The 25,617-nt window shown below is 43.4% G+C and overlaps 1 protein-coding gene across 1 annotated transcript; it reads right to left on the bottom strand.

Moving 5' to 3' along the window:
- Positions 1–3,074: 3,074 nt before the first annotated feature.
- MTMR9 (myotubularin related protein 9) lies at positions 3,075–25,612 on the bottom strand (the record flags this gene model as incomplete). The annotated part of the gene is made up of 10 exons (XM_010002238.1): positions 3,075–3,444; positions 4,144–4,295; positions 6,588–6,808; positions 7,655–7,796; positions 10,259–10,420; positions 11,623–11,840; positions 13,776–13,949; positions 21,790–21,915; positions 22,625–22,733; positions 25,533–25,612. Coding segments are annotated over 10 exons (1,548 nt in total), but the record flags the coding sequence as incomplete, so codon positions are not given.
- Positions 25,613–25,617: the final 5 nt, after the last annotated feature.

Below are 25,617 nucleotides of genomic sequence, written 5' to 3'. Positions count from 1 at the left end.
ATCAAGACTGATGCAGCAGCCAAGTCCAATTAGCAACTCCAGATGTTTGGACAGAAGTGCACTCATCACTTAAATTGTTAACAGATACATAGCACACATCACACAGTGCTATTCAATGTCACACAGTTACAAAAAAGAGTGCTAGTGGAGACTTTTTCCCCTCCTACAGGAACCTGTACATGGTAGCACTTCCCAAGGCTTTAGCAAAGCATAAATGAGACACCAATATGCTGTACAGTGCAATTTAATTTATATCATCTGCAACATGGACAATAGTGTACTTAAACCAGTTGCCACATTCAAGAGTTAGATCGATACAATCAAAATATTGAAGGTTCATATTCCCTTATGAAAACTGTGCAAGTTACTTCCTTTTCCCTTTTTTTTTTGGTAAATGGCAGAGTGTCCGCAGTGATTGACCCCAGGGTTTGAGGAAGGGGGCCCTCAGTGTCCAGCTTATTACACAAAAAGCTATGTGCAAAAGAGCAGAAGCAGGGGGTCAGCTAGAGGGTAAGGCAGGGTCAGGCTGAAGAGCCAGAGCCAGGCACTGCCACAGCCCTTACAGCTCAGCAAGACACAGTGAAGCTGCAAACAGGGTGTCAGCGAACCCACAGGGCAGAGTCTACCAGGTATCCCCCTCTAAGAGGAAGTAAGCTGATCATCAATGTTAAATATGGGAATAAATATGCAGATAAGCAAAGAACTGGAGTGCTCTGGTGTGTATCACCAGTACCCACCAGATGAGAACCTGGAAAGCACCAGCTATGGAAAGGTTACAAGACAATGTGCAAGTAGCTTGGCACAAGAGGTCTGTGAACTGTGTCTTCTCCCAGGAGGACCTGCAAGCTTCCACACATCTTTTCTCAACTCCATCACATGCAATGCCTCACAGGACTGCTCCAGGTAACGTCTCATGAAGGTGATTATTTACAGGCTACCTTAAGCCTCCAGCTCCTGCCTGCTGGCAGTGAGTACAATGTGATGCACAGCAGAGAAACTGGGGAAGAAACTGCTGTGGCTGCTCAGGACATTGGCAGACTGACATGAAGGCTGTCACCCACACCACCACTGAGACAAGGCAAGGACACAGAGCTTGGGTGTGGACTTAGTCTCAAAACACAAGTCAAGGATGAAATGCCAGCTCAAAGAGAATTTGCTGCCTTTTGTTAGCTGTCACAGCTGGTTACCCAGTTTCCTCAGATGCCTGCAGTTTGCATGAGAGACTAAAGCAGCCAGGCAATTAGATTAAAAAAACAAAAACAACCCTCTTTGCTTCTCTATTATTTAGCTCAATATGCAATTACTATGTTAGGAAATTACATAACCTTTCAGTGTTTTATGTATAGTCTATTACAGGGAAAATAGTGCCTTCTGAATCCTTCCCATCTGGCTAGTGATGATGTGTTTCAGATGCACAGGAACCGTAGAAATTCTGAACTGGACAAGGATACAACACCCAGGCAGGTGCAGAAGCCACAGATATTTTAAAAGGTAAGCAATAATTTTAAGGGCTTACATTTGCAATTTACCCAGAAGGTAGCTCCAGAAGCCAGCACCTGGAGGTGGGAAGAAGGCACAGCCAACTTCTGCCTTCCCTGCTACACAGAGCAGATCAGCCACCCTGACTTCAGTGAACAAGATTGTCCCCCTCCAAATCCAAAAAGAAATTGGTTTTCTAAGTAGGGGGAATTATTCTGCTGCCTTCAATGAATAAGGGTTTAAAAGGGATCTTTTCAGTTTTTAAGCCAGATGACTTGAGGACTAAGTTTAGGTTACTCAACAAGAAAATAATCCTCCATTGTGATATCTATCTACCTATCTTTATGTGAATAAAGGGAACTTCATTCCAAACCAGCATATACTGTCACAGAAGCTCAACAGTTTCCAAAGAGATCAACCCTGACCTAACACAGCTCCATTCTTTTTAGCAGAAACAGGCTAACAGCAAGTGCCTTTTAAGATAATCCCAGCCACATGCACTGTCATTAATTTGTCTTCTCAGTCATGTGCAGCTGACAATGGAATTAAGCTGAACAAGTGTCTGGGTGAGTTAGTATTTCAGACCCACTTTTATCTGTCTTTTTAAAGGAGGAAAAAAAATAACCTCTAGCAAAACCTCTGATTTAAAAAAAAAAAAGAGCAGACAAAAGCTTATCCCTAAAGTCTTTAAGCAGTTTTTAGCAGCTACATATGAACTAAATTGTTAGCATTTTTGTAGTGTGACAGCCTCAATCTCCTGCTACCTGACATGTGAGAACACCTTAACTCTCAACTTCGTCTATTGATGTTTCATAAAGCATGCAATAAGAGCATGGGAGGAAAAAGCACACCAGGTGGAGCAAGTGGTCAGCTGTGCTGTGGATTAAGTGCTGCTCTTACATCCTCACAATGCTGTGAACCCGTTCAGATGTACAAAACCAGCCAGTGCCATCCCAAGTTTTAGGAGGACAGCTTAGCTGTAGTTCAAAGGACAGCTCCAAGCCACTGTTTTGCAAGTGAACCCCTCTGCCAACTACTTAACCTTTTTATTTTCCTGATAGAATTAAAAAAAGTTTTATTCCTTAGGAGGTATTTTTGTCCATGAGGGACAATTCCACCTGAAGGCCACGGCTTAAACATTAGCAGCAGAATCCCTATTTTAGTTCTGTATTGCACTAAAATGTGTTGCTCTGGTTTGGTGTTCAACTTACTGCTCCCAAGCCAATGCTTAACAAAAAAGTGTTTGATGTGAAGGCTACTGAGATTAACATGTAGACTGGCAGAACCTGTAGTTAGATTGTACCAGTTATTAGTTTTTCTAGGAAACTAAAGAACTAAGCTGCCTTACTTACTCTTGGAGAGAAAAGGTGCTTTCAGTCAAAATGCCTGTACCTATCTGTACATAGCTTGGTATTTTAATCCTGCTGAGTGTTTAGAGAGTTCAACAAAACCATAAAAAGTCCAAAACAAATCTGAAACAACCTGTATCTTGGCCCATCCTGGTTATCCATGCAGTTGGGTGGAGGTAAGAGTTTCAGCTTCTGCTGACACTGTACACCATTTTGAGACAGAAAAGCTGCCAAGAGAAGACACCATGCCCAGTTGCTTGTGTCTTCTGTAAACAAAACAGAAATCCTTCCCAAAAAGCAGGGAGGTCAATAGTGTGAAGTGGAGTTTTCAGCAGCGGGAGGACTGAGGGTCAACTGTACCCAGAGGGCTCTGCAATCCATGCACTTCCCACGTTTGGTCTTTAACTTAAAGGGGACTGGAAAGGAATGACCTGAGGCAAAGCCCTGCCAGCTCACAGGTTCTCCTGCATTGTATCATCTGTTTCCATCTCTGCTAGCTGCCTCCTCAATGCATTAACCTTTGCCTGAAGTTCCTTGTTATAATTTATAATGTTGATCATTTCTTCCTGGGCTTCACCTAGGAACTTGGAAGGCCTGTTCCATCGAAGAAAGACACCTGAAAGCCCAGAGACAGCACAAATCAGAAGGGTTTTTTGTTGCAAGGAGGAAATATTAATCCATATTACAGTAACTCCCAAGTAATCTACAAACAGTTGATGCCTTTTTCCTTCCTTCTCCCCTAAGTAAAAACTGAACCTCCTCTCCAAGTTCACATTTCTATTAAACACCAATAATAAAGAAAATATGAGGGGTTTTAATTTCTTTTTAATGCTGATCAGACCAATCCATATTCAGCCTGCATCCTGCTTGCTTCATTGTAACTAATGCTCCAGCACACATAGGATTAAGTTTCTGCAGCAGGGAACCTACTGCACACAGATTATCCTGGCCAACACATTTGGCAATGGAGAAAGGGAAGTCTTGGTTGATATTGAACAAAAGCGTTAGGCTGCAGAACATCTATAGATTAGGCTGTATCACTGCAGAAATATTGCATTAGTAAGTTAAATGGTACAAGGAAGGCTCCCTGACAAAGACTAACATGTCACCAAACCTTGGAAGGAGAAAGCATTGTGCCTCTGGGGATGGTACATGCCAAAAATATTTTGGATCAGATTTCAAAAGGAGTGAGATTACCATCAGCTGAGACAGACAAGGATGGACCAGAGACAAAAAGGAGTGAACACTTCAGAAGTTTTACAAGTAGCCAGAAAATATATGTTGCCTGTAACAAAAAAAATCAAACCTGGCTTACCTTCCCAGAGCTGCAGGCTCTGTGGGGCAACGGAGGGCCAGATGACAAGGCTGTTGGCCTCAAAAAGAGGATTCTGGAATTTGCTCAGCTCTTCAGACCTGTTCACCCAGGACCACAGGGACATAGTCTTTTGTGGCAGCTTCAGTTTAGACCTAACAAAACCATAGGAACAAGTCAGCTTTCACTTTTACACTGTAAAGATTAATTTTGCTTTGTCAGAATCCTGCAGATTAGAATGCCACAAGCTTTCCCATGTGCTACTAGCTCAGACAATTCAGGGTAATCCCTTCTATACCTCTCACCAGCATGGCACAGAGTATAAACCTAAAGGAATTTACTCAACCTGGCTGATTACAATTAGTTTTGGAGAAAAGACAGGGAAATAACATTTGTAAGTTGGGTGGAAGCTAGCTGCCTTCTGTCCAGATGAAGAATTGGTCACTTTCCCCAAACTGTTCGACTGCCAGATTCCAAAAGGGATTGAACTCTGGTGTTAAGACAGAGTTGGAGGAGCAGTCGACCTGCATCAAGGACGACGGTGCAGTTTTTCACAGTACATCAAAGCAGTAGAGCTGGAATTGTGCAACAGGCACATCCGATTAGGTCCCTCTGGTGGCAGGAAGCATCCTAACACAGACAGAAATCGGTGCTCCTTTTCTGGGTCAAACCCACCTCCAGGAATTACACAGAGGTGCCTGTCCCTTAGGTTACAGAACCTGTTTCTGCACGCACTAGCACATCAAATTGCCACCCAGGCTGACATATTCAGATGTGACAGGCAGGTGATTACATGTAACATTCAATGTTCTTTCAAATTTCATCTTACTGGTCTCTAGTCTAACTGGGTTTTGCAGACAACTGGCTCAGCAGCCATTTGGAAAACAGAAGTTTTTTCTAAGTAAATATTACCTTAAGGACAAAGGTTTATACAAAGTTTCAATTGCTTTCCTAATCTCTAATATCAGCTCTGATTTTCTTTTCTACTCATTCAGTAAATCTTCAGTTAAGCAGACGACCTTCAGACATGGTCTTCCTGGAGTCAAAAGTCCTAAGAACAGAATTGCCAAGATCAAACCAGGAATCCCAACCTCTCTGGCATCTGCCACGGGAGGCTCCTGTCTTCCTGGGTTCCACCCTGTTCACTGCTCCCAACAGCCCTACTTAGGCCCCACTGGCCCAGCACAGCATCTAACTCAGCCTGGGATTCAGAAGCTGGATGTTGGTCTGCTCTAGTACCTTTACCACAAGCTTGTAAGCAAGCTCAGCACAAGCCTATCATCCCAGACAAGCCCACCAGGACAAGAGGAAATGGCCTCCAGTTGTGCCAATTAAGGTTTAGTCTAGATATCAGAGGAAACTTCTTCACTGACGGGGTAATTAAACAGTAGCACAGGCTGCCCAGGGAGGTGGTTGAGTCACCATCCCTAGAGGTGTTTTAAAAGCTGTGTAGATGTGGTGCTGAGGGACATGGTTTAGCTCTAGACTTGGCAGTTAGGTTAAAGGTTGGTAGAGTTAGGTTACAGTTTGACTCAATGATCTGAAAGGTCTTTTCCAGCCAGAATGATTCTGTGATTCTGTGATCACCTGACAAGGCTGACTCCAACAGGATGCAGTCCTGGCTGCTTCCTTTCGAAGTTGCATGAGCACCTGCCTGAAAGTTCACAGCATTTGCTCAGAACCTCAGCAGTACAGACTGCCAGTCACACTTCAAGTCACAGGTTATGGCTGGAGTGATTTTCTTGTCCTTCTGTTGAAGTTGTACTACTGCATGGCCAAACAGACCTCCAACCTAATTGTGATGCTGAGAGCCAAACAACTAAAGCTTTTGCCATGGCACAACTGTGAGGCAGATCCTTCTGAAAGAACACCTTCCATGGTTTCCACTTTCAACAGTTAATGGATGAAGCAAAAAGCAAAGCTTTCCTCTCCTGGGGGTGTCAAGACCACCAGGCTACAGAGTCATGTTCCTCCCCGAGAGTCAAGAACCAGACTTTCCAGCCTTGGCCTCTGCCTGCCTTGACCTCCTCCAGACCTGCATGGACAAGCTTGCTTCCCACAGCTATGACTCACATCCTTGTTGAACTCCTGCTGTTTATTCTTTTATGGAACAAGTTTCTGCAGAAGAGACTATCTAAACTGGTGATGGGTGGAGATGTTTCAAGGCCACACAGGGAAACAGCAAAGACAGGCTATGGTATTAGCTTGGACTTGGAGAAAACTAATTCAAGCTCCCTGACCAAGTCACAAATTGCTTTAATCACAATGTCCCACTTGTACACGTTACAGAACAGCTCCCTAACATTGCAGAAGACAACGTAACTGCAACAAGAGATGCTCACCAGTGTGAGGGAGACCACACCAACACCCTCACACTTTCAAACTAAGCAACGACTTTTGTCAGAAACCAATATTTAAAGGCTTCAAAGCAAAAAATCCTCACCAACCTCTCATTTTCATTGTTTCCCAGGAAAGTCCCAAACTGTGAAGCATAAGCGTGTTCAAAGAGCATGATGAGGAACTGCTCATTGAATTCAAAGGAGCAGGGGAACTGGCGAAGGATCTGCCACACACAGTCCAGGAAGAGGAGGAACACTGGGGCCTCCCACTTCTGCTTGCTGTTGGAATAGGCCGACTGGGCACAGCGCTGCTGGAAAGGGTGACCAGCCTGCAGGTAAGGATCAGAGAACACCACACACAAAGCAATTGGGTGGGAGTACATGCAGCAAAAAAGACTCCAGAGCTTGTTCTGTCCATGCAACTGTGCTATTGCTACTCTTTTCTACAGCTGTAAATTCATCATGTGTCCACTAACAAATTGCTAGCAGCCATGGCCAACTTTGCTGCCTTTTTCAGGCTATGGCAACTGCCTTGTACTTGACCAGAGAATTTTACCAAGAACAAGGGCATGTAGCCAGAGGAAAAAAAGGTAATGGCTTCTAACTGGAAGAGGGGAGATTTAGATTAGACATTAGGAGGAAATTCTTCTCTATGAGAGTGGTGAGACACTGGAACAGGTTGCCCCATGCCTGAAAGTGTTCAGGGCCAGGCTGGATGGGGCTTGGAGCAACCTGGTCTAGTGGGAGGTGCCCCTGCCCATGGCCAGGGGGGTTGCAACTAGATGACCTCCAAGGTTCCTTCCAACCCAAACCATTCTGTGATTCTATGCACAAACTGGTGTAGGTACACCAGAAGACTAGGCTAAGGGTATTAGCTGCACCAGTACAACAAGTAGAACTAAGATTTTAGTCTGAACAGTGTTCTCTAAACATTTTCACACTGTACACACAAAACAGGCAGTTCCCTCAAACCAAAAAACTACCATGAGAGGCAGAGGCCCTGTGGGGTGCCAGAGGTACAAATGACTCAGTTAATGAAGTTGCTTTTAGGACAGAGGCCATTCACACTACGCAAGGCTGCAACCAAGGTCCAACCTATCTGCTGCCTCTCAGGCTATTTCTGAACACAATTGTCACTGGAACAGATCACTGTTCTGTCCACAGGCATTTCTTACCTGTAGCCACTCCCTCACAACAAGAGATTCAAAGCCACGTATGGTCCTGCACCTTGGATCCAAGATAATCTGTGCCAGGGAAGTTACCTGGAGTGTTGAATCAGTTCCTTCAGTCCCATGAACTAACACTGAAGCACCTTCCCTGAGAAAGAAAAAAGGTGAAAAGAATGTGAATGAGCAAAACACATCCCAAAGACGCACACATCCCAGTGGATGCCAGCACATTCCACAGACACCAGTGTTGCTGACAGTGCTGAGGTTTTGCTGGCTCTTTACTCCTTTCATCCCATAAAGCTTACTCCACACCCCACAGGGAAGTGTAACACCTTAGTTTCTTGCTAAGCATTCTGGAAATCCAGAACCTGGGCCATACTGACCAAAGGTGTGCAGCAAAATCTCTTCTGTGGTGCTGACTACTTTCAGCTGGTACCCCTTTGTTTTACAGCATGGAAATGCATCTTAAAATTTGCTTGTTGTTGACTGCTTTCCTAAGTTCTCTGAGATTTTTCCATAAACACTGCAATGAAAACAAATCATCCCCACCAGATGCTCTGCAAAACAATACTGTGAGGTTCTTGCTCAAACCTGGGCTTAATTGCATTTGGGGCTCAACTGGCATTTGCAAGCAAAACTGCAAGCAAAATAAGCCAGTTCAGGAGAAAGAACAAAAGAACAGGCAGAGCTTGGCCTCTAGAAAGGCAGCAGAGTTACTGTGCTGAGCAAGGAAGCTTGTCAAAGAGCCAAGCACAAAGGCTTCTCACTCACCAGCCAGCCCAAGTGAATCAGCAGAACAATGTGAGGAGCAGAGGGAGCCCAGAGTTTGGGGCAGGAGGGTTTTGCACAGTGTTGGGGGCCCATTTGTTGTCAATCCCCACACTCCAGTGGGCACTGTCCAGGATAACTGATTCCCTTCCCTCTTCCTCCATCCTAGGCTGTGTTTGGATACAATACCAAGATATCATCCACAGGCTCCTGAAGGAAGGACTGGATGGCATTAAATGACATTTATTCCCCTTAATCTTCCCAAACCTTGACCCAATGTCTTACTTCTGCCAGCATCCTTACACCCAGAAAGGAAATGAACTGCAGGCTGAATTTGTTTCTGTGCAAAGATCCAAGGTAAGCAGTCAAGTGTGGTAAAAAACATCTATCTACAAAACAAGAAACCCTGCAGATATTGCTTGCTTTCTGAAGCAAAAAGCATAAAAATCTATTCCTTAAACATTGCAACTTCTTTGTCTACAGTCCTAGGTCTAAAATAAACCCAGTGCTTCTACAACACAGATAATCTTCAGGCACTTTCTCTGCTCCTCCCCCAGGCAGTGGCTGATAAAGAGGCTGCTTAACAGCCAAGCACAACTGCAAAAAGCTGACTGCAAGCTTCACAAAGTGGGGCACACCAGGATAATGCCACTTCCACCTTTCTGACCCTAGACCTTTCAGATGCTGCAAGAGCCATCCCAACCATTCCCTCCCTGCAGCCAATATAACTGAACCACCCTTGTCAGCTCAGCTATGACCTCCAGGCTCTGAATGAGGTGGACTACCAATGCTGAGCTGGCCTCCCATAGCTTCAGGTAAACAGAAAAAGCAAAGCTGAGGTTAAAAAAATGATGAAATTGTCCACTGTCCCAACAAGGCACGAGAGTTTCGTCACTGATCATTCCCATTACATACACAGGAAAGAATTACAGATAAAAGTATTGATCAAGAGCAATCCTTTTCTGGCAATAATGAAAAAGGTACTGGCAGTGCTTTTAAAAAGCACAGCAGCTCATCTTTTAATGCAGTAATGCTGGTTTATGAGACTGCATTTCAGCCTCTTTGTGTATCTCTGTAACATTCCCCAGCTGGTATGAAAAGCTACTTTGCTCCTGAGCTTTGAAGAAAGGTTTTCACTTCTCATAGCCACAAAGAAATCACATTTAGACTCCTGCATTTGCTCCTACAAACCCAGGCACCTGACAGCTAGCTTTTGCTCTCCAGCCTGCAGTCTAAAGACATGGCAGCCAGGTCAGCAGTATCTATTAAAGAAATCTCAGGTTAAAAGAGGCCACAAGCACTTATATGGGATGAATAGGACTGCTTAGATAGGACTATGAGGATAAAAATATAAAGAGGAAAAAGCACTGGACCAATTATTGGGGAAAAGGAGGAAACTGGACTGTTTTTAACTCTAGAAGTGAGGTGGGGTAGTGGAAACTCTCAGTTAAAAAAAAAAGACTTAAAAAAAATCCCAGCAACCTATTTTTGCATTTCAATAGGCTCCCAACCAGCATTTCAGGTGGGTGGCTTGTAACCTAAACCTTCAGTAAAACTAACTAAATCAGATTGGTTGTATCAGACATAGGAATATAGCTTCACCAGATGATCCAATGCCTATTCTTAGCCAAGTTTCCCTCCCTCAAGCTTGTACTTCTAAGAATGCAAGCATGACTTACTGGAGGAACATTCCTTAAACACGATGAAACAGTGTCTTGCATGGGTACAAGCAAGCCAGTTGACAGTGATTAGTTACTAATACTTGGAGTGGAAATAGAAGCATTTAACAAGCCACCTGTAACCAGTGAATGAGAAACTCAAGGCTTTCTGGAAAATATTTACCTATCAATACACTGAGCAGCCAGACAAGCTGCAGTTAGTATCTCCTTGATGTGAGTCAGCCAGTTGGAAGCTTCCAGTTTACTGAGCCAGCGATCCATATTGTGTGACTGGTCATTACAAGCTTCCACAAGTTTGATGAGGCTTTCCTGCAGAATGTTAAACCTTCGGGAAAAGCAATACATTATTGAAAACATTAGCAGTAACATAACCAGGACAATATGTTTACAGAAATACACTAAATTAAAAATAAAGCATTGTGATTTATATGAAGTTTTATGAAAGAGTATGAGCCTACAGAAGTCATGTCTTCTCATTCAGCAAACCTGCTTTCACTGGTTAATGCCAAACCCACACCTAATGGCCAGCAGAATACCACTCTTGGGCATAAACAGTCTCCTGCCTTTACACACCGGAGAGATGGGATGTTATCCAGAGGAACCTGGACAAGCTAGAGAAGTGGGCTGGTGTGAACCTCATGAGGTTCAACGAGGCCAAGTGCAAGGTCCTGCACATGGGTAGGAGCAACCCTCCCTATCAATACAGGCTGGGGATGATGTGACAGAGAGCAGCCCTGCAAGAAGGGACTTGGGTACTGGTGGAAAAATGCTGGACATGAGCCAACAATCTGCACTCACAGCCCAGAGGGCCAATTGCATCCTGGGCTGAATCAAAAGAAATGGGACAAGCAGGTCAAGGGAGTTAATACTGCCCTTTTACTCTACTCTCATAAGACCCTACCTGGAGTAATGTGTTCAGCTGTGGAGTCCTCAACACAAGAGGTGACCAGGGGAGTGACTGCTTTCCAATAGCTCCAGTAACATTACTGCATGCCTGTGTAAAGGGATTCCCCAGAATTAAGGCTTAAGAGCAGTTGAACAGGATGAGACAAAGTCTCTCATCTCTTAGTAACTTGTCTCCAAGTGACCAAACAGTATCAGATGTCCAGAAAAAAAGTACTGGATAAGAGGAGTGTGACTGCCTCAGAACAGATCTTCACCTACAGACATTTTCTGGCAAGGAACTTGTTCATTCCTGTGCCCTATTGCAAAGGGGAACCCAGGAAGGCTGGTGAGAACCTATAGATGGTCAGAGAAAGAGGTGACACAGGGAGACTGTCTGATGTCTGAAACCTGTAGCAGGTTATTCAGAACAAGGAACTAAAGACAGATTTCCAAAGCCAAATACCAAATTATCATCCAATGTTCCCTTTTTTCACAAAAAAAGGAACATGACCATGTTGACAGGAACCAGGATATACAGCCACTTCTTATAGAGCCACTTCTTACTTTATGGAGCTAGCATGGCTCTGCCAATGCAACCCTACAAAGCCAAGCCCAGAGGAGAGCCTGTGTGATGTCACCCACCTCTCAATACATTTGTGAATCCTCCTCCACTGGGGATAGTGTGCTTCTTGTTCAAAGCCCCCACCCTTGGCCCTGGCCTGCTGGGCAACATTCAGGGACCTGGTATCAATGATGTAGCCACGCTTGCCAGGCCTCAGTGTGGCATTAATGAGCTTCTCATCTTCTTTACACCGTCTCCCATTGGTACCTGTAAGAGGCTGGCTACTTCTCATCATGACCTGCAGAGACAATTAACCATCAATTATGCACTGGAAGTAGAGAGACTCAAGCTTGAAACCCACCAGTCACTTGCGCTCCAAGCCAAGACTGGAGATTTAAACTCACGATGCAAAGTACACCCCTTCACTAGAGGGTTTCTTAGACACAGACTGCAAAGGGATGCTGGGTCTGAATGCCAGGCATGGAGAACAGTCCTGCTGAAAGTCTCAAAGGATACTCCTGCTTTCCTCTACAACTCAGGTCATCATGCCAGTGCCTATGGGAGTGAGACTGCTCAACCTTAAAAAAGCTTCCTCTACCAGTTCAGTGGTAAAATGCAAGTGGGGCTCTTCTCTGTGCATCAGCAAGTACAGCTCTCACCCCACCACACTTCCTAATCCCATCTGCTTCAAGCTCAATCAACAATGCCTGCACACAGCCCAAGTCCCTGATTTGCACTGCCTGATGCACAGAAACATTTCTCTAGCTCTTCTCACACCTGCTCTTCCCCTTTGCCCCGAATCCTTCAGTTCTTTTAAGTGAAATCCCTTACAGGGACTGAATCTATTTAAAAAACAAACTAGATATCCTTGAACTGAGCAATCCTTTGGCAGGAATCACAGGTGTCCTCTTTGCTTTATCCCTTTAACTATTCCTCAAATACCACCTTTGTGAGCCACTAAACTGGCTTCCTGCTGATGGCTCCTTTATAAACCAACATTTTCAGGATTGTTATCTTTAAGGTCTCTTCCCAACTGTGTTTTTAAAACACTGGAGTGATTCATGTGCTAAACATGCCTCCTGGGTACAGTTTTACCCAGTGGCTAGACTAATAAACATTAGGTCCACAGATTTATGAGCTGAATTTCTTTTTAGTAAATGCCTTTCCATTCAGAAAGCATTCCAACAGCCCAAATTATCACTAAAATGCAAGGGCAGCCAGTCAGCAACCCCAGCTATGCTTGAGAACTTAAGAGTCAGAAAAGCAACATGACAGACAGTGTTACTGTCACAAGTTCAAGTACTCGGTGCCAAATGCTATTATGTTCCACCGGCTTGAAACATGCACAATTCAGAGAGATAATTGAACAAATCTTCCTTCAGTAGCTTTCAGTCAAGGTGAGAAAAAGCAGAAAGCACAACTGTGGTGAAGCTGGTGGATAGCTGATTTTAAAGCAAAGAAGAAAGAGCCCCAAGGTGCTACTAAATCAGACTAGGTGTCCTCTAATTGACAGCTTACAAATCTTGGCAACACGAGGTGAGAACACACTAGAGCATTTGACTCAGAAGCCTGGATCAAGTTTACAAGCTGCAGGTTGGACATGCCAGCCTCCTCAGAATTGTTTACACCAACAAGAGATACAGAGAATTACTCAACAATTTCATAAATTGCGTTTCTTAATTACAGAGTATCAGTCATTCACTTAGATTTCAGCATGTTGGTAAAGTCTGTGCAACAGGAAGAATTTGCTACTCTCGAAATACGTGACACTGAAAGGCTCAGAGAACAGATTGTTCTGATCACTCCTTCAACAGCAACACAGCAGAAGCGTTGCTGGCTCTGGGCACACGTGCTGTCATCATGACTCTATTAGGAAGGAGACAGCCCACTTTCTGCCATCCTTTCAGCATGAAGCCTCTTGGCAGACGAAGCATGTAAGGGTGCCAGCGGTGGCTTTACAAGCCTCATCTTCCTTTTACTGCTGTGAACAAGCTCCTGCCACATAGGCTCCCAAACAGGCAGATTAACAGCTATTTCTAGGATGGAAGTTACCCCTTCCATCACCCACAACCAGTCCATCACCACAAGCATTGCACGTGCTTAGTAAGTTGGAATACACAATGAGAAAAGATCTCATGAACTGTATTAAGTTCTAGAGCACAAGTGTTTTTTCCACTAAATGAACAAATGCACACAGTTCCTCCAGGTACAACCACTACTGAAATGCAGTTACCATCCCATTCTTCTTATGGTAATAGCTGAGGACTGGGAAGCGACTGCCGTGGCGGAACGTGGCGACTTTGCGAAGCGCTTCATCATCGATGGATTTGGGGACAATGACAACTGGAGGGTAGGAGGGACAGACAGAGAATTCCTTATTGATGCAGCTTAGACGCCATTCGTCCGTCTGAAAAAAGATCAGAACATAGAGGCTTTGGGTGAGAAAACAGATGACTACTGCTTCACCATAACATACTGCGGAAGAGGAACTCCCATGCTGAGGATAAAGCATCCTGTAATAGCATAAGTACACTAATTGGTCAGATCAAACCCAGCATCACATCTTGCCTCCAACAGAAACATGCTGAAAGAGATGCTATTCAAGAACAAACTAGCCTCTGCACTGCACGCCTCATCCTCTACCTCTCAGATATTGTATTACAGATATTAGAAAGAATATCCCTGCTTGGTTCTTTGTAGTATCCTTTTATAGGTCTGTTGACTCATTATTTTTCCCCCACGCCTCTTAATTCTGCCTGCAATCATAATCTCTTGTTGCACCAGCTTGCAGAAGCTCATTACCCAGCATGCAGGTAAAGCTCATAAGCAATGGAAGTCAGAAATGGGTGATCGTGGCTTTTAATTATTCCACAGACACAGCAGACAACACGTCTGCAGCACATGCTACAGCACAACTTACTGCATTCACAGGTAGCTTCAATCCCATAGGAAGTAAGAGTGTGGTATGTCTGTCACCCAGGCAGAACCCAGAATAAAAACGTACTCAACAGATTTAGAGGAAAAAAGGTTGATTTAGATGCAGGTGACATGGTCTCAAACTTCTGTCTGTGCTGAGAGCAGAATTAGTAACACTGTCCACGAGACAAAGATGGCCAGTAACAAAGGCAAGAATGTCCAATAACTCCAGACAATGCTCTGAGGTTAAAGTTGCAATTTAACATTTCCAGCTTGGTTCTGGTCTATGGGCTCTGCTTTACACAAGGCACTACAGCTCTTCCTGCAAAAGCACCTCCTGGAACCAGCACAGCATCTAAGAACTCCTGTTACATAATTGTCAGCTTCCAACAGCCAAACACTTGTGAAAGAAGCACTGAAAACTGGCACCCTGTGCCCTCACAGGCACTTGGCATCAGAACTCAGGCTACCTGATACCCAGAGTCAGACACAGGACCTGTCTCCATCTCAGAGAAAACCAAAGGTCAACAAGTTGCCTCTGTGACAAGGAATCCTTACTTAAAAGTACAGTCTGGAACAGCTGCCACTGCCCTAACTGCAGCCTTGAAGAAGCTCAGCTTTCATGGAGGGCTTGCTGCTTCTGGGCTGGTACCACACCATGGCCTGCTGAGGTAAAGACACTATCATGTGCATCAAATGGCCACAGGGCATGTTTTCCCCAGAGGCACAGATCACACTGCAGTATCTTGCCTAAAGTTTGGCAGGGAACTAAGCTCATGGTCTTCCATAGCAGGCCATTGGCTTGGCTGGGCTGCATTTTTACTGAGTGGATCCTGAAACTGTGTTCCTTATGGCAAACAAAACCTGCAGCCAAAAGCCTTAGTGAGGAAAATGACCCAAGAGCCTTTACAACATGTTTGATTTTAAGAACATCATTACATTCTTAAATGTAGCAGGAGAATTCCCCTCAGAGGGATGGCACATTTCTGCTATGAGGAAAGGTTGAGTGTTGGAGTTGTGCAGCCCGGAGAAGAGAAAGCTCCAGGAAGACCTTATTGTGGCCTTTCAATACTTGAAGGGAACCTATAAAAGAGATGGGGGTAAACTTTTAACATGGAATCATAGAATGGGACCTTAAAGATCACCAGGTTCCAACCTCCCTGCTATGAGCAGGGACGCCTCCCACTAGACCAGGCTGCACAAGCCTCATCCAACCTGGCCTTGAACACCTCCAGGGAGGGGGCATCAACAACCTCCCTAGGCAACCTATTCCAGAACCTTTATAGCCTCATGGTGAAGAACTTCTTCCTGATGTCTAAGCATGGTTTGTAGTTATAGGACAAAGGATGGTGGCTTTAAACTAAAAGGGGGAAGATTCAGACTAGATATTAGGAAGAAATCTTTTACAATGGGGGTGGTGAATGACTGACCCAGCTTGCCCAAAGAGGTGGTAGATGCCCCCATCCCTGCAACCAACCATTCAGTGTCAGGCTGGACTGGGCTCTGAGCAACCTGATCTAGTTGAAGATGTCCCTGCCGACTGCAGGGGGGTTGGACTAGATGACCTTGAAAGGTCCCTTCCAACCCAAACCATTCCATGATTGTATTCTACGATACCAGTCAAATTTACCTGCAAAAGCTCTAGACAAAGTTAAAATGAAACAGAAAATGCTTCTGAAGGGGAACAGGGAGCTGCTTTCAAGGTGGAATTTTTAAATTTATTTATTTTTTAGTTCATGTGCACTGACATGACACAAGTGTCAGAAAGCAAACAAGTAACTCCTCAGCTGAGAAGTCTTCAGTACAGTCTGGGAAGCATGTGTGCCATTGCAGCAGGCAGACACCTCATACAGATGCCATTAAAAACTCTGCTCATTTGTGTTCAAAAAAAGTTTCAGCTAGACAAAAAAGTAAGGGGACAAAGCAGGTACCAGAGAAAATAAGAGCATGACAGTTAAATTATGTGGCAACAGAATACACAAAAATCCAAACCAATTCAGGAAGGTTGGTTTAGCCTGCATTAATTACACAGCTCTGATCAGAAGTAGGTATATTCCTCTTTCTTTTCTTCCAGAGGCTTAATACCTCTTGCCTTTCATCCTCCTGACTGGTACCTAGCTGTATAAATCATTGACTCCCTGGTCCAGCAGAAAACTAGGATTGATTCAGAAAGATTTTCTGGCAATTAAGCCTTTCCCTTAGATGGACAAGCTAATCACTGTTTCATCATCAGTAGATCCAAGGTATGGGATGTGTGGCTTAGGAAACAGAATTTTTCCTAGGCTGCCACCAAAAGGAACAAGATACTGGGAAAGGTACACGTGTGCATTTTCATCAGCAAGAACAGCAATTGCTCCCTGGACAGTTCTGCACCATCCGTGCTGTAAGCTTATTTCATTATTCATTAGCCTCAAAACAGCTTCTCTGAACATCTATGTTTCATAAAAAGCAGAGGTTCCCCCACATGCAAAGTTAAACTGCCTCCAGCAATCATGTCATACTTGGAGATGGAAAGTTCTGGATCACATAAAGGAGGCCAGCTGGTCACAGTTTGTGCTTTTAATGATAGGGTTTTATAGTTTTTATAGTTTTTTTGGGGTGTTTATGTTAAATTACAGCAGATTTCATATGATGGGGGGCAATTTGTTTGGAATGAAAAAAAATACACATAAACACCTTACTGCCAGAGAAGATGTAGAGGAAGCAAAATCAGAACTCCATGGTTTACTTTTTTGAGAGACTGGCTGTCACCAATATCACCAGTAGGAAAAGAAATGGAGGAGCATCAACCTGATTTATCTCCTACTTTGGTAACTTAACCCTGTCCATAACCTCTTCTCCTCAGCATTTATAACATGAGACAGATGATACTGTTATGTCATTCACTTTATAATTTACTGTTAGATGGGAAGGATGGGGAGCACAGCAGCAATTAGCATCATTTGCCATCTGTAGCATAGCTACTTCTGCAGAGATCCAGTTAACCTCTGCAGTGCCAGCTTCACACTGCTAAAATATACTCCATGAATCAAATTATAGTAAAACCCAACAGTGTAAATCTCTTCCTGGCTTTTGCTTGGGGCACGTCTGGAATTTGGAAGAAAAAAAATGCCATTACTAACTGGAAGAGCAAAGGAACATCAATTCCACTATGTGCAGCAGCAGGTGCAGACACAGGAAGGAGTAAGGACTGCAGGGAAAGGGAAGACATGGACCTCATCTTCAGACATCACCTGATACACTGTATGAAACTCAAGTACAAAGTTAACATTTATTTCTGCCAGCAAGAGATCTCTACTTCAGAGAGTGGGAAAAAGTTAATTCTAGTTAAAGCTAGAAGCAGTGAAGGATGGGAGGTGAGCAGAGGGGAGGTGAGCACTCAAAAAAAAATAAAAGGAATAAGAAATATTTTCTTAAACACAAGAAAAACTCTTACATTTCTACTTTCCTTGTGCTATTACTTGCTTAAAGATACTGATTTTCAAATGTTACTGAAAGGCTAAAACAAGTTATCCTTCCTCCTAAAACTTAGTAATTGCTAGGAGAAGCTGTTTTCCACACAGTGTGAAACAAATCAAGCTCTACTAATAAGCCTTAAAAGTCAATAAACCAACAAGGACCTTGAAGGACCCTGCAAAGCAGCAATGACAGGGGTGATTCCCAAGGAACAGGCAAAAGGCAACAAGCCCTGTTAATAACAGATTGTGCATGGACAAGAAGCACAACAACAGATGCAGGCAAAGATTGATGCTTGTCTGAGAAGTGCAAAATATGGTTACCCACACCACTGCAAACTGAGCCCAAAGCCAGAAAACTCAGCTTTTTTTAAGAACCTCTGGGACAGCAGAGAAAGCATGACTGAATTGTTCAGAACCCTGAGCATTTTCCTACAAAATGGAAAAAAAATAAAGAAGAGAAAGAAGAACATGAGTTTTGTTGCATGAAATCCCTTAATATCAAGAATAGTTTTAGTGTACAAATTTCTCAGAGGCACTTCACTTAACTCTGGAAATTCAGTTTTTTCTTACAGTTTGCCTTATCCTGTAGTTGTGTAAGTTGCCAGAAGAGAAATCTCTCTCCCCTGACCTATTAGCTCTTCTCTGACTTCAGAAACATCTGAACTATTTTGCATAATGTATATACTCTAATTCCATTCAGCCACTCACTGGTTAGGCAGTGGCACAGAGAAGAATATGAATTTTCACACATATTCACACACTGGCTACGAGGACAATAAAAGGATTGGAACTCTTGTCTTACAAGTAAAGGTTGAGAGACCTGGGCCTTTTCAGTCTAGAGAGAAGACTGAAGGGGGATCTAATTAATGTCTAATAAATACATGAGGGCTGGGCATCAAGAAACAAGGGACAACCTCTTTTCACTTGTGCCATGTGACAGGATGAGGGGCAATGGATTCAAACTCGAGCACAGAAAGTTCCACCTCTACATGAGGAAGAACTTCTTTACTGTGAGGGTGACAGTCCTGGGACAGGCTCCCCCGAGACGTTCTAGAGTCTTCACTGGAGATTTTCAAGACCTATCTGGATGCCTGAGTGATCTGCCCTAGTTGGTGTGTGTTTTCTTTGGTTTTGTCCTGCTCTGGCAGGGGGGTTGGACTCCATCTTTGAAGGTCCGTTCCAACCCCTAATATTCTGTGATTTCACCTGGCGTATCTGTAACCAACCCAGCTGTAGTGTACTTCAAGCAAAAAAACACAACACACACAACCAAAAGCTGGATGAGCAAACTTTACCTAACCTGTGAAGCTTTTACTCCATTCATATATTTCTGTTTTTAAAGTCTCATCTCACAGTACAATAACTTGGAGCCTGCAGGCACTGTGGAGTTTTTACTGTGACATTTAGTGAAACATTGAGTTGATTTCTTCACATGACTTAATTCTCAGCTAAACTACTCCTGTTGATACATTGGATTTATCAGAAGAGCAGTTCATGGAAAGACACTTGACAAAAGCCTTGCTGATCTGGGCTGTAGGTTATTCCCAAGAAAACAAACAGGTAGCACACATGGTCCCAGCTACCAGCACATCACAGCCCACAGCAACGTCATTCCTGCAATTTCTTTAGATCAAATGAAGTTGTTTGCCTTGACAGTTCTTCCTTTAACACCTCCATGAACTAAATGTCCAAGAATGTTGTGACAGTATGGCAGGCTCCCTAACCCTGGAGCTGAGCCAGCAGTTGCTTGAGTGTTTGATAGCAAATTCCAGGGGCAGTGCTGGATGACACGCTCAGATTGGAGCGACATCACGCAGGGGGTATGAATGTTGGGAGAAAAACACCTTTGGCACAACACAAACAAAGATAAACACGTACATTATTGATTATATAGTATAATGCCATCATATATTAGCCGATTTTTTAAACATGTTATCTAACTTTTCAAAATCTTAACTTCCCTAGTTTTACTTTGCCATTATGGAATGTGTCAGAGCTTTAAAACAACTCTCCTGTAGCAGACAAATGTGGAATCAAAACATCACTAGAGCTGCAGTGTGAGTGAAATGCAGTTTTTGACAAGTTGTTACCATATTGGGGTAGGCAAGGCGTAACAAAGCCAGATGGATGGTTTAGTGGAAAGGGAGGTAACCTTCAGAATGCCACTTATTTGGCTGATTTATTTTTTTCTCCACTATGTCATTACTTGCTTTAGTCTGTCACATGAGAAAGTTTAATTACAGAATAAGGAATTTGGGGCAACAACATTTTTGTGTTGTTCAGGAAGTGTAAATCATTTGCACGTGGCTTTTGCCACCATTAAAAATCAGTTACATCTGAAGTTTTGGGTTAAAAGCCATGAATCAATCAACAGCTGGTACACAAGCAGATTTTAAATAAATTAATTATCGCCCTTGACGTGTAAAGCTATGAAGTAATTAGGTTTTTAAATGCAAGCCTTCCTAGGAACATATGCTCAGAAAGCCAAGAGATCCACAAATACGGAAGCAGTGCACTTTTAAACCTCCAAAAGGGAAAAAAAGCAGCATATCAATGGATCCATGTTAGCACCTGCATGCTGGTAAATAAACCATCAAAAGTGACTGGATTTCTGAAATCTCAAAAGGATTTCAGCTACACGTAGAAAGCAAAACATGAACAGAAGCACAACAATCTTCTGCAATCATTCATTAAGCTTTGAGGGATTTCCTTCTGCTGCCTTCAATCCTGCTCTCACAACTCCTCCCTCCTCACCAGATAGCACTTCAGATGCTGGCCTTTAAATTCTCATTGAAATGCATGCTGGCTTCCTCTGCTGAGCTGGGAAAGCATCTGCTGCTTTGCCTCCAAACAGGAGGATGCTCTGATCACATCTTTGACTTCCCCAGCTGAAATTAAAACCAAAACTGAGGGGCTAGTTATTATAACAGGTCAGCTTGTGTGTCTTTTGACAGTGGATGAAGATGGAACATGTGAGAGTACTCCAATTAGGAGATAAAAATAGGAAGATCCCTGAACTCCTTTAATTCTTCAGTGATTTCATCACATGAATCTGGTCAAGCAAATTATATTACTCAGTCATAAACAGGAAGTGATCAATGCTGCAGACAATCTGGGTGCAGATAAAATTAAAGAAATCCATGTCCTTAATGCTGTACTAATGGATGTGGTCTCAGAAACCTAAGATGATGCAGCAAGTGCATTTATTTTTTGTGAAACCAAGACTAGGAACATAAAGATGCTAACCCAAGGCACGATTAAAACAAGTATGCTCCTGCAAATGAGACAGCTTCCACTGTATCAAATTCAGCATCCTAAAATGAAGTTTGGATAACAGATACCACAGGCAATGCCACAAGAACGATTCCTGCCCTACAGGTACCAAAATACTACCAACATGTGCTCATGGCACCTGGAGGAATATGACTGAAAACTCTCCGCTGTCTGAACACTCCCAGGATTTCCCCAGTGTGGATTAGAGTGAAGAACGTTTCAAATTTGGCATCTTTATCTACTGTCATCTTCCTAGAGAGTTAAGAAACCTCTTGCAATTGTAAATTTGCTCATACAATAAGGAGGGCCTCCCTCAAAGGACAACATTTCCTACCTTTGTGTCCTCTCAGGCAATGATTAAACAGGCCTCAAAACTCCATTAGTAGAAGATAAAAAATGCTGAATAGGAATATTTAGCACTTAAACAGAAATGCCTGATGTTTACATTAGTGAATATTTGAGCAGCATTCACTTCCCACTCAGGCACGCAACAGCTACTTTTGCCATCTAAGATTTCCACTCCAGACACTACTGGGTGAAATACTTCACAAACTACTTGCTCAAGTATATCCAAGTGCAAATTCTTATGATCCAACTTACCATTGAGCAGAGGAGCTCAAATTCCTGGTCAGGCAGAAAAGAGCACCAGCCATCTTCTACGATTTCAAACATGGGCCGGTAGAAGAAGGGATACATGAGTGTGACAGAATCCAGGGTGGAAAGTGCCTGTGGGGGAAGAGAGAAATAAACAGCCACTTAATTCATTCAAACTGCTACTTTATTCCAAGAAACGTGAGGCAAATAGAATTCTCCTTTCATATTGGTGATGCAAACCTAAGCCACCCAAAAACATCCAGCCATTAAGCTTGAAACACCAGTTACCTGCAGGGTGGTTTAAGATACATCAAAAAAGCAGCACAAACAAAAGCAGATGATAACAAGACAATTTAACAGTAATTAAGGATTTGTACAAACAGCACCATTTCTGCAGGCTACACTATGTAACAGTGCACTGCAGAATGAGAAAGATGCACGCCAAGCAGGTATAACTCATGGGACACATCCTACATGGCATTTACCTGGTTACTAACAACAGGACTTGAACTCAATTACTTGATGTTGTTTGAACACATGAAACTCATCCAGTCTGGTTTGGGTTTGCCTCTTTATGCTCCAACATAATGAAGTTCAGCTTCATTTTCCCAAATATTGTTGTAATATATTTGATCAAGAAAACACACAGTTTGTGGGTTTTCTTAAATAAAAACCAACACCTACAAACAATATTTTACCAATTGAAAAGAAATACCTCACAATTCTCATATGACTTTCAGAACAGTAATTAAAACTTTCATAACTGGGAAAAAAGTTGTGAAGGTTTGGGTCTGATCAAGATGTGAGGATATAAGTGTTATTTATCATTATGAATTCTTACCTCAATGGAGCTAGCAATGTTCAAGCACTCCTCCATCCCAGGTATATCCAGCTGGATAATGCGCAGATCTTTGCATTTTATAATGATGGTACCTAAGGAGCCCACAAACCTGCAGCAAGACAGCAAGAAATGTCCCATAAGATCAGCATCTTCTAATGCATGCTGAGGCATTCTAGCTTTTCCCACAACATATGTCTACAAGACAAAATTCCTTCAGTAGTTGTGTTTGCTATATCATCTTTCCAAAAAGATAAACCAACCAAACTCCTCTATTAGGTATTTGCAAGTTGTGCTCTGCTTTTTTTTTTAAAATCCAATCTTGTGATAAAGCAGTGAGTGAAAGTATAAGTATTACAAGACAGAGGAGAGAAAGTTTTCCTCCCAGCTTGCTTTAAAACATGAAATAAAAAGTATGCTTGGGTATTTTCTGACAGTATGTAAATTTCAGCTGCAAGTTTCGAGTTTGATTAATGTGTTGAAGCTTTGAGGATTGCTGAAGACATTTAAATAGAATTGATTTTTTAAGGTAACCACAGTCTGGCTTTGTTTTATCAAGAAAGTTTGATTTCTGATACCTGTGGTCCCATGGATACGTTCATTCTACAGACCTCAGAGAAGTTAAGGTCTTATCACTGGGTGGCAGAGTATAAATCAACCTCGACAAAAACCTCTATGTTCCAGAACAAACACAGCACACAGACGCCCTCTCCAGTCTTCCTTACAGGCTACAAAAGGTGCTGATGATTTATTTTAGAACTAGTGTTATGGCTGAAGGGTTATTATCTATTTCTTCTGTGCAGACAAAGGGGAAACGTGCAGAACCAGTTAGAATTTGGATAGTGCTAAAGGCAGAATTGCAGACATTCTGGCAGAGAAGCTCTGCAGCTCCAGCCTGTGCCCCATGTGTCCTTCCTGCAGGGCCATTTCACAGATCTCCAGGGTAATAACACAGCACAGCTACAACACATCACCAGGCTGGGTTTCCTCCAAGGAAAAGCACAACAGGAGATCACTAGAGACTGTTCCACTTCTCAACAACCCCTGCAGGTCATGTTTAAGTTGCTTCAAAAGCTACAAACATTTAAAAGGCAGTTTGGAAAACATCTGACAACTAGAGAAAGCACAGCTTTGTACAAAAGATATTCCTATCATGGGAGTGGCAGAAGAGATTTTACAAAGAGATTTAATGAGATTTCCAGTACCTGAAGGGCTACAGGAAAGCTGGGGAGGGGCTTTTCACCAGAGAGGGCAGTGATAGGACAAGGGGTGATGGTTTTAAACTGAAAGAGGGGAGATTTACGCTAGACGTGAGGAAGAAATTATTCACCATGAGGGTAGTAAGATAATGGAATAGGTTGCCTAGGGAGGTTCTGAAAGCCCTCCTCCTTGGAGGTGTTCAAGGCCAGGTTGGATGAGGCTTGTGCAGCCTGGTCTAGTGTGAGGTGCCCCTGCTCATGGCAGGGAGGTTGGAACCTGATGATCTTTAAGGTCCCTTCCAACCTTCACCAGGCTATGATTCTATGAACCTGGCACAATCTCACAGTTGTTGTGAACCTGAATCGGTGTCAAACTGGACCTTGCTACAACCTTTACTGGTTTAAGAGCCTTGTTATTCCATTCCCTCCAGCACTAAGAATAAACTCTTCCCCTTTTATACAGCAGTTTTCTTGCAGTTATATTCACACAAAGCTACTCCCAGGGAGGGAGATGTCCACTCCAGGGACCCTGTAGAAGCTCTGGCTGCCAATAAGGGCTGCAATCTACAGGCATCAATACATTTATAGACATGTAACTCTATTACTAGGGACAGGCTACTCCCTCACCATAATTTATGTTCCTTGCTCATTTGGTCTTAACTTACATTGTAACTGCAATTAAGATTAAATACATTTTTAAAAACCCATACAAAACAAAGCTTGTCCATAGTAAGTTCCAAAAGGGAGCTATAGCTAGTTTAGTACCAGGATGGAGGACAAGGCCAAACCATCCCAGTGACTGAGCAGTACTAGATGGGGACAGATTTCCTCAGGTTTCCACCACCCTGTTCCTCTCCACCCACAGGCCAAGATGCAGAATTCCTCAGACACACTCAGAGAAATCAGGAAGGTGGGAAGAAATTTATCCAGCATCCAGTAGTTCACCTGTTCTCAGATTCTGTGGCAATCTGGTATTTTAACCTCTGCTGCTTGATTTAGCCAGTCTTGCTGGCAGGAAGGAAATCTGTTCTTCCAGGTTGCTTCAAAAGGTAAGGAAAAGAGAGGGCTGACTTTGTAATTAGCAAAAAAACATGCTGAAAAATTAAAATATCACAAGCAAACTGAAAAAAGGACCAAAAGGAGGAAGCAGGAGACAATGATGGGACTGACTCTCAATAACAAAAGAGTGATGGGGCAACAGCAGATGTAAAGCAGAGAGAAGTGATGGTAAGATGATTCATCTCTGAAGTCCCTGCAAAAAAAAAGGGGAGGGACAAATATAAAACACAGTGCTGCAGCTACAACTCAGCTTTACCACATCACTCCCACAAGAATGGTGCTGTTACAATGTCACTGATCCCCAGAAGCAGTTGGAGGAGTGTGGGGATGATGGTGTCGAGCAGCAGGGGACTGATGTGGGGCTGAGAGAGTCCAGAATTCACTTCTGCCATCAGTCTTCTGGGGTGACCCAGGGCAAATCGCTTCACCAGTGCCTCGGCTTCTGTCTGCATGTAAAGACTCACCCTTCATCAAGCATCTCAAGAGGAAATCCAGGGAACAACTAACACAGAGCACTGTTTATAAAGGCGTTCAAACGTGCTCTCCCTGACAGGCCTTTCTCCTCTCCAGACCTGCAGGGGAGAGACCCGAGGTGCCAACCAGCCCGAGCAGCCCCTCCCCAGCCCGGAGGAGCCCGGAGCGGGCCCACCCACCTCTTCTCGATGGAGTCGATGTTGGAGTGCAGCAGCCACAGCTCCTCCGCGTTGTTCCGGCGCCGCGACGGGCAGATGAGGGGGG

The sequence above is a fragment of the Chaetura pelagica genome, unplaced genomic scaffold (assembly GCF_000747805.2).
Source record: "Chaetura pelagica isolate M959 unplaced genomic scaffold, ChaPel_1.0 scaffold107, whole genome shotgun sequence".
In the NCBI taxonomy this organism is placed as follows: Eukaryota; Metazoa; Chordata; class Aves; order Apodiformes; family Apodidae; genus Chaetura; species Chaetura pelagica.
This window is presented reverse-complemented; position numbering and strand designations above follow the sequence as displayed.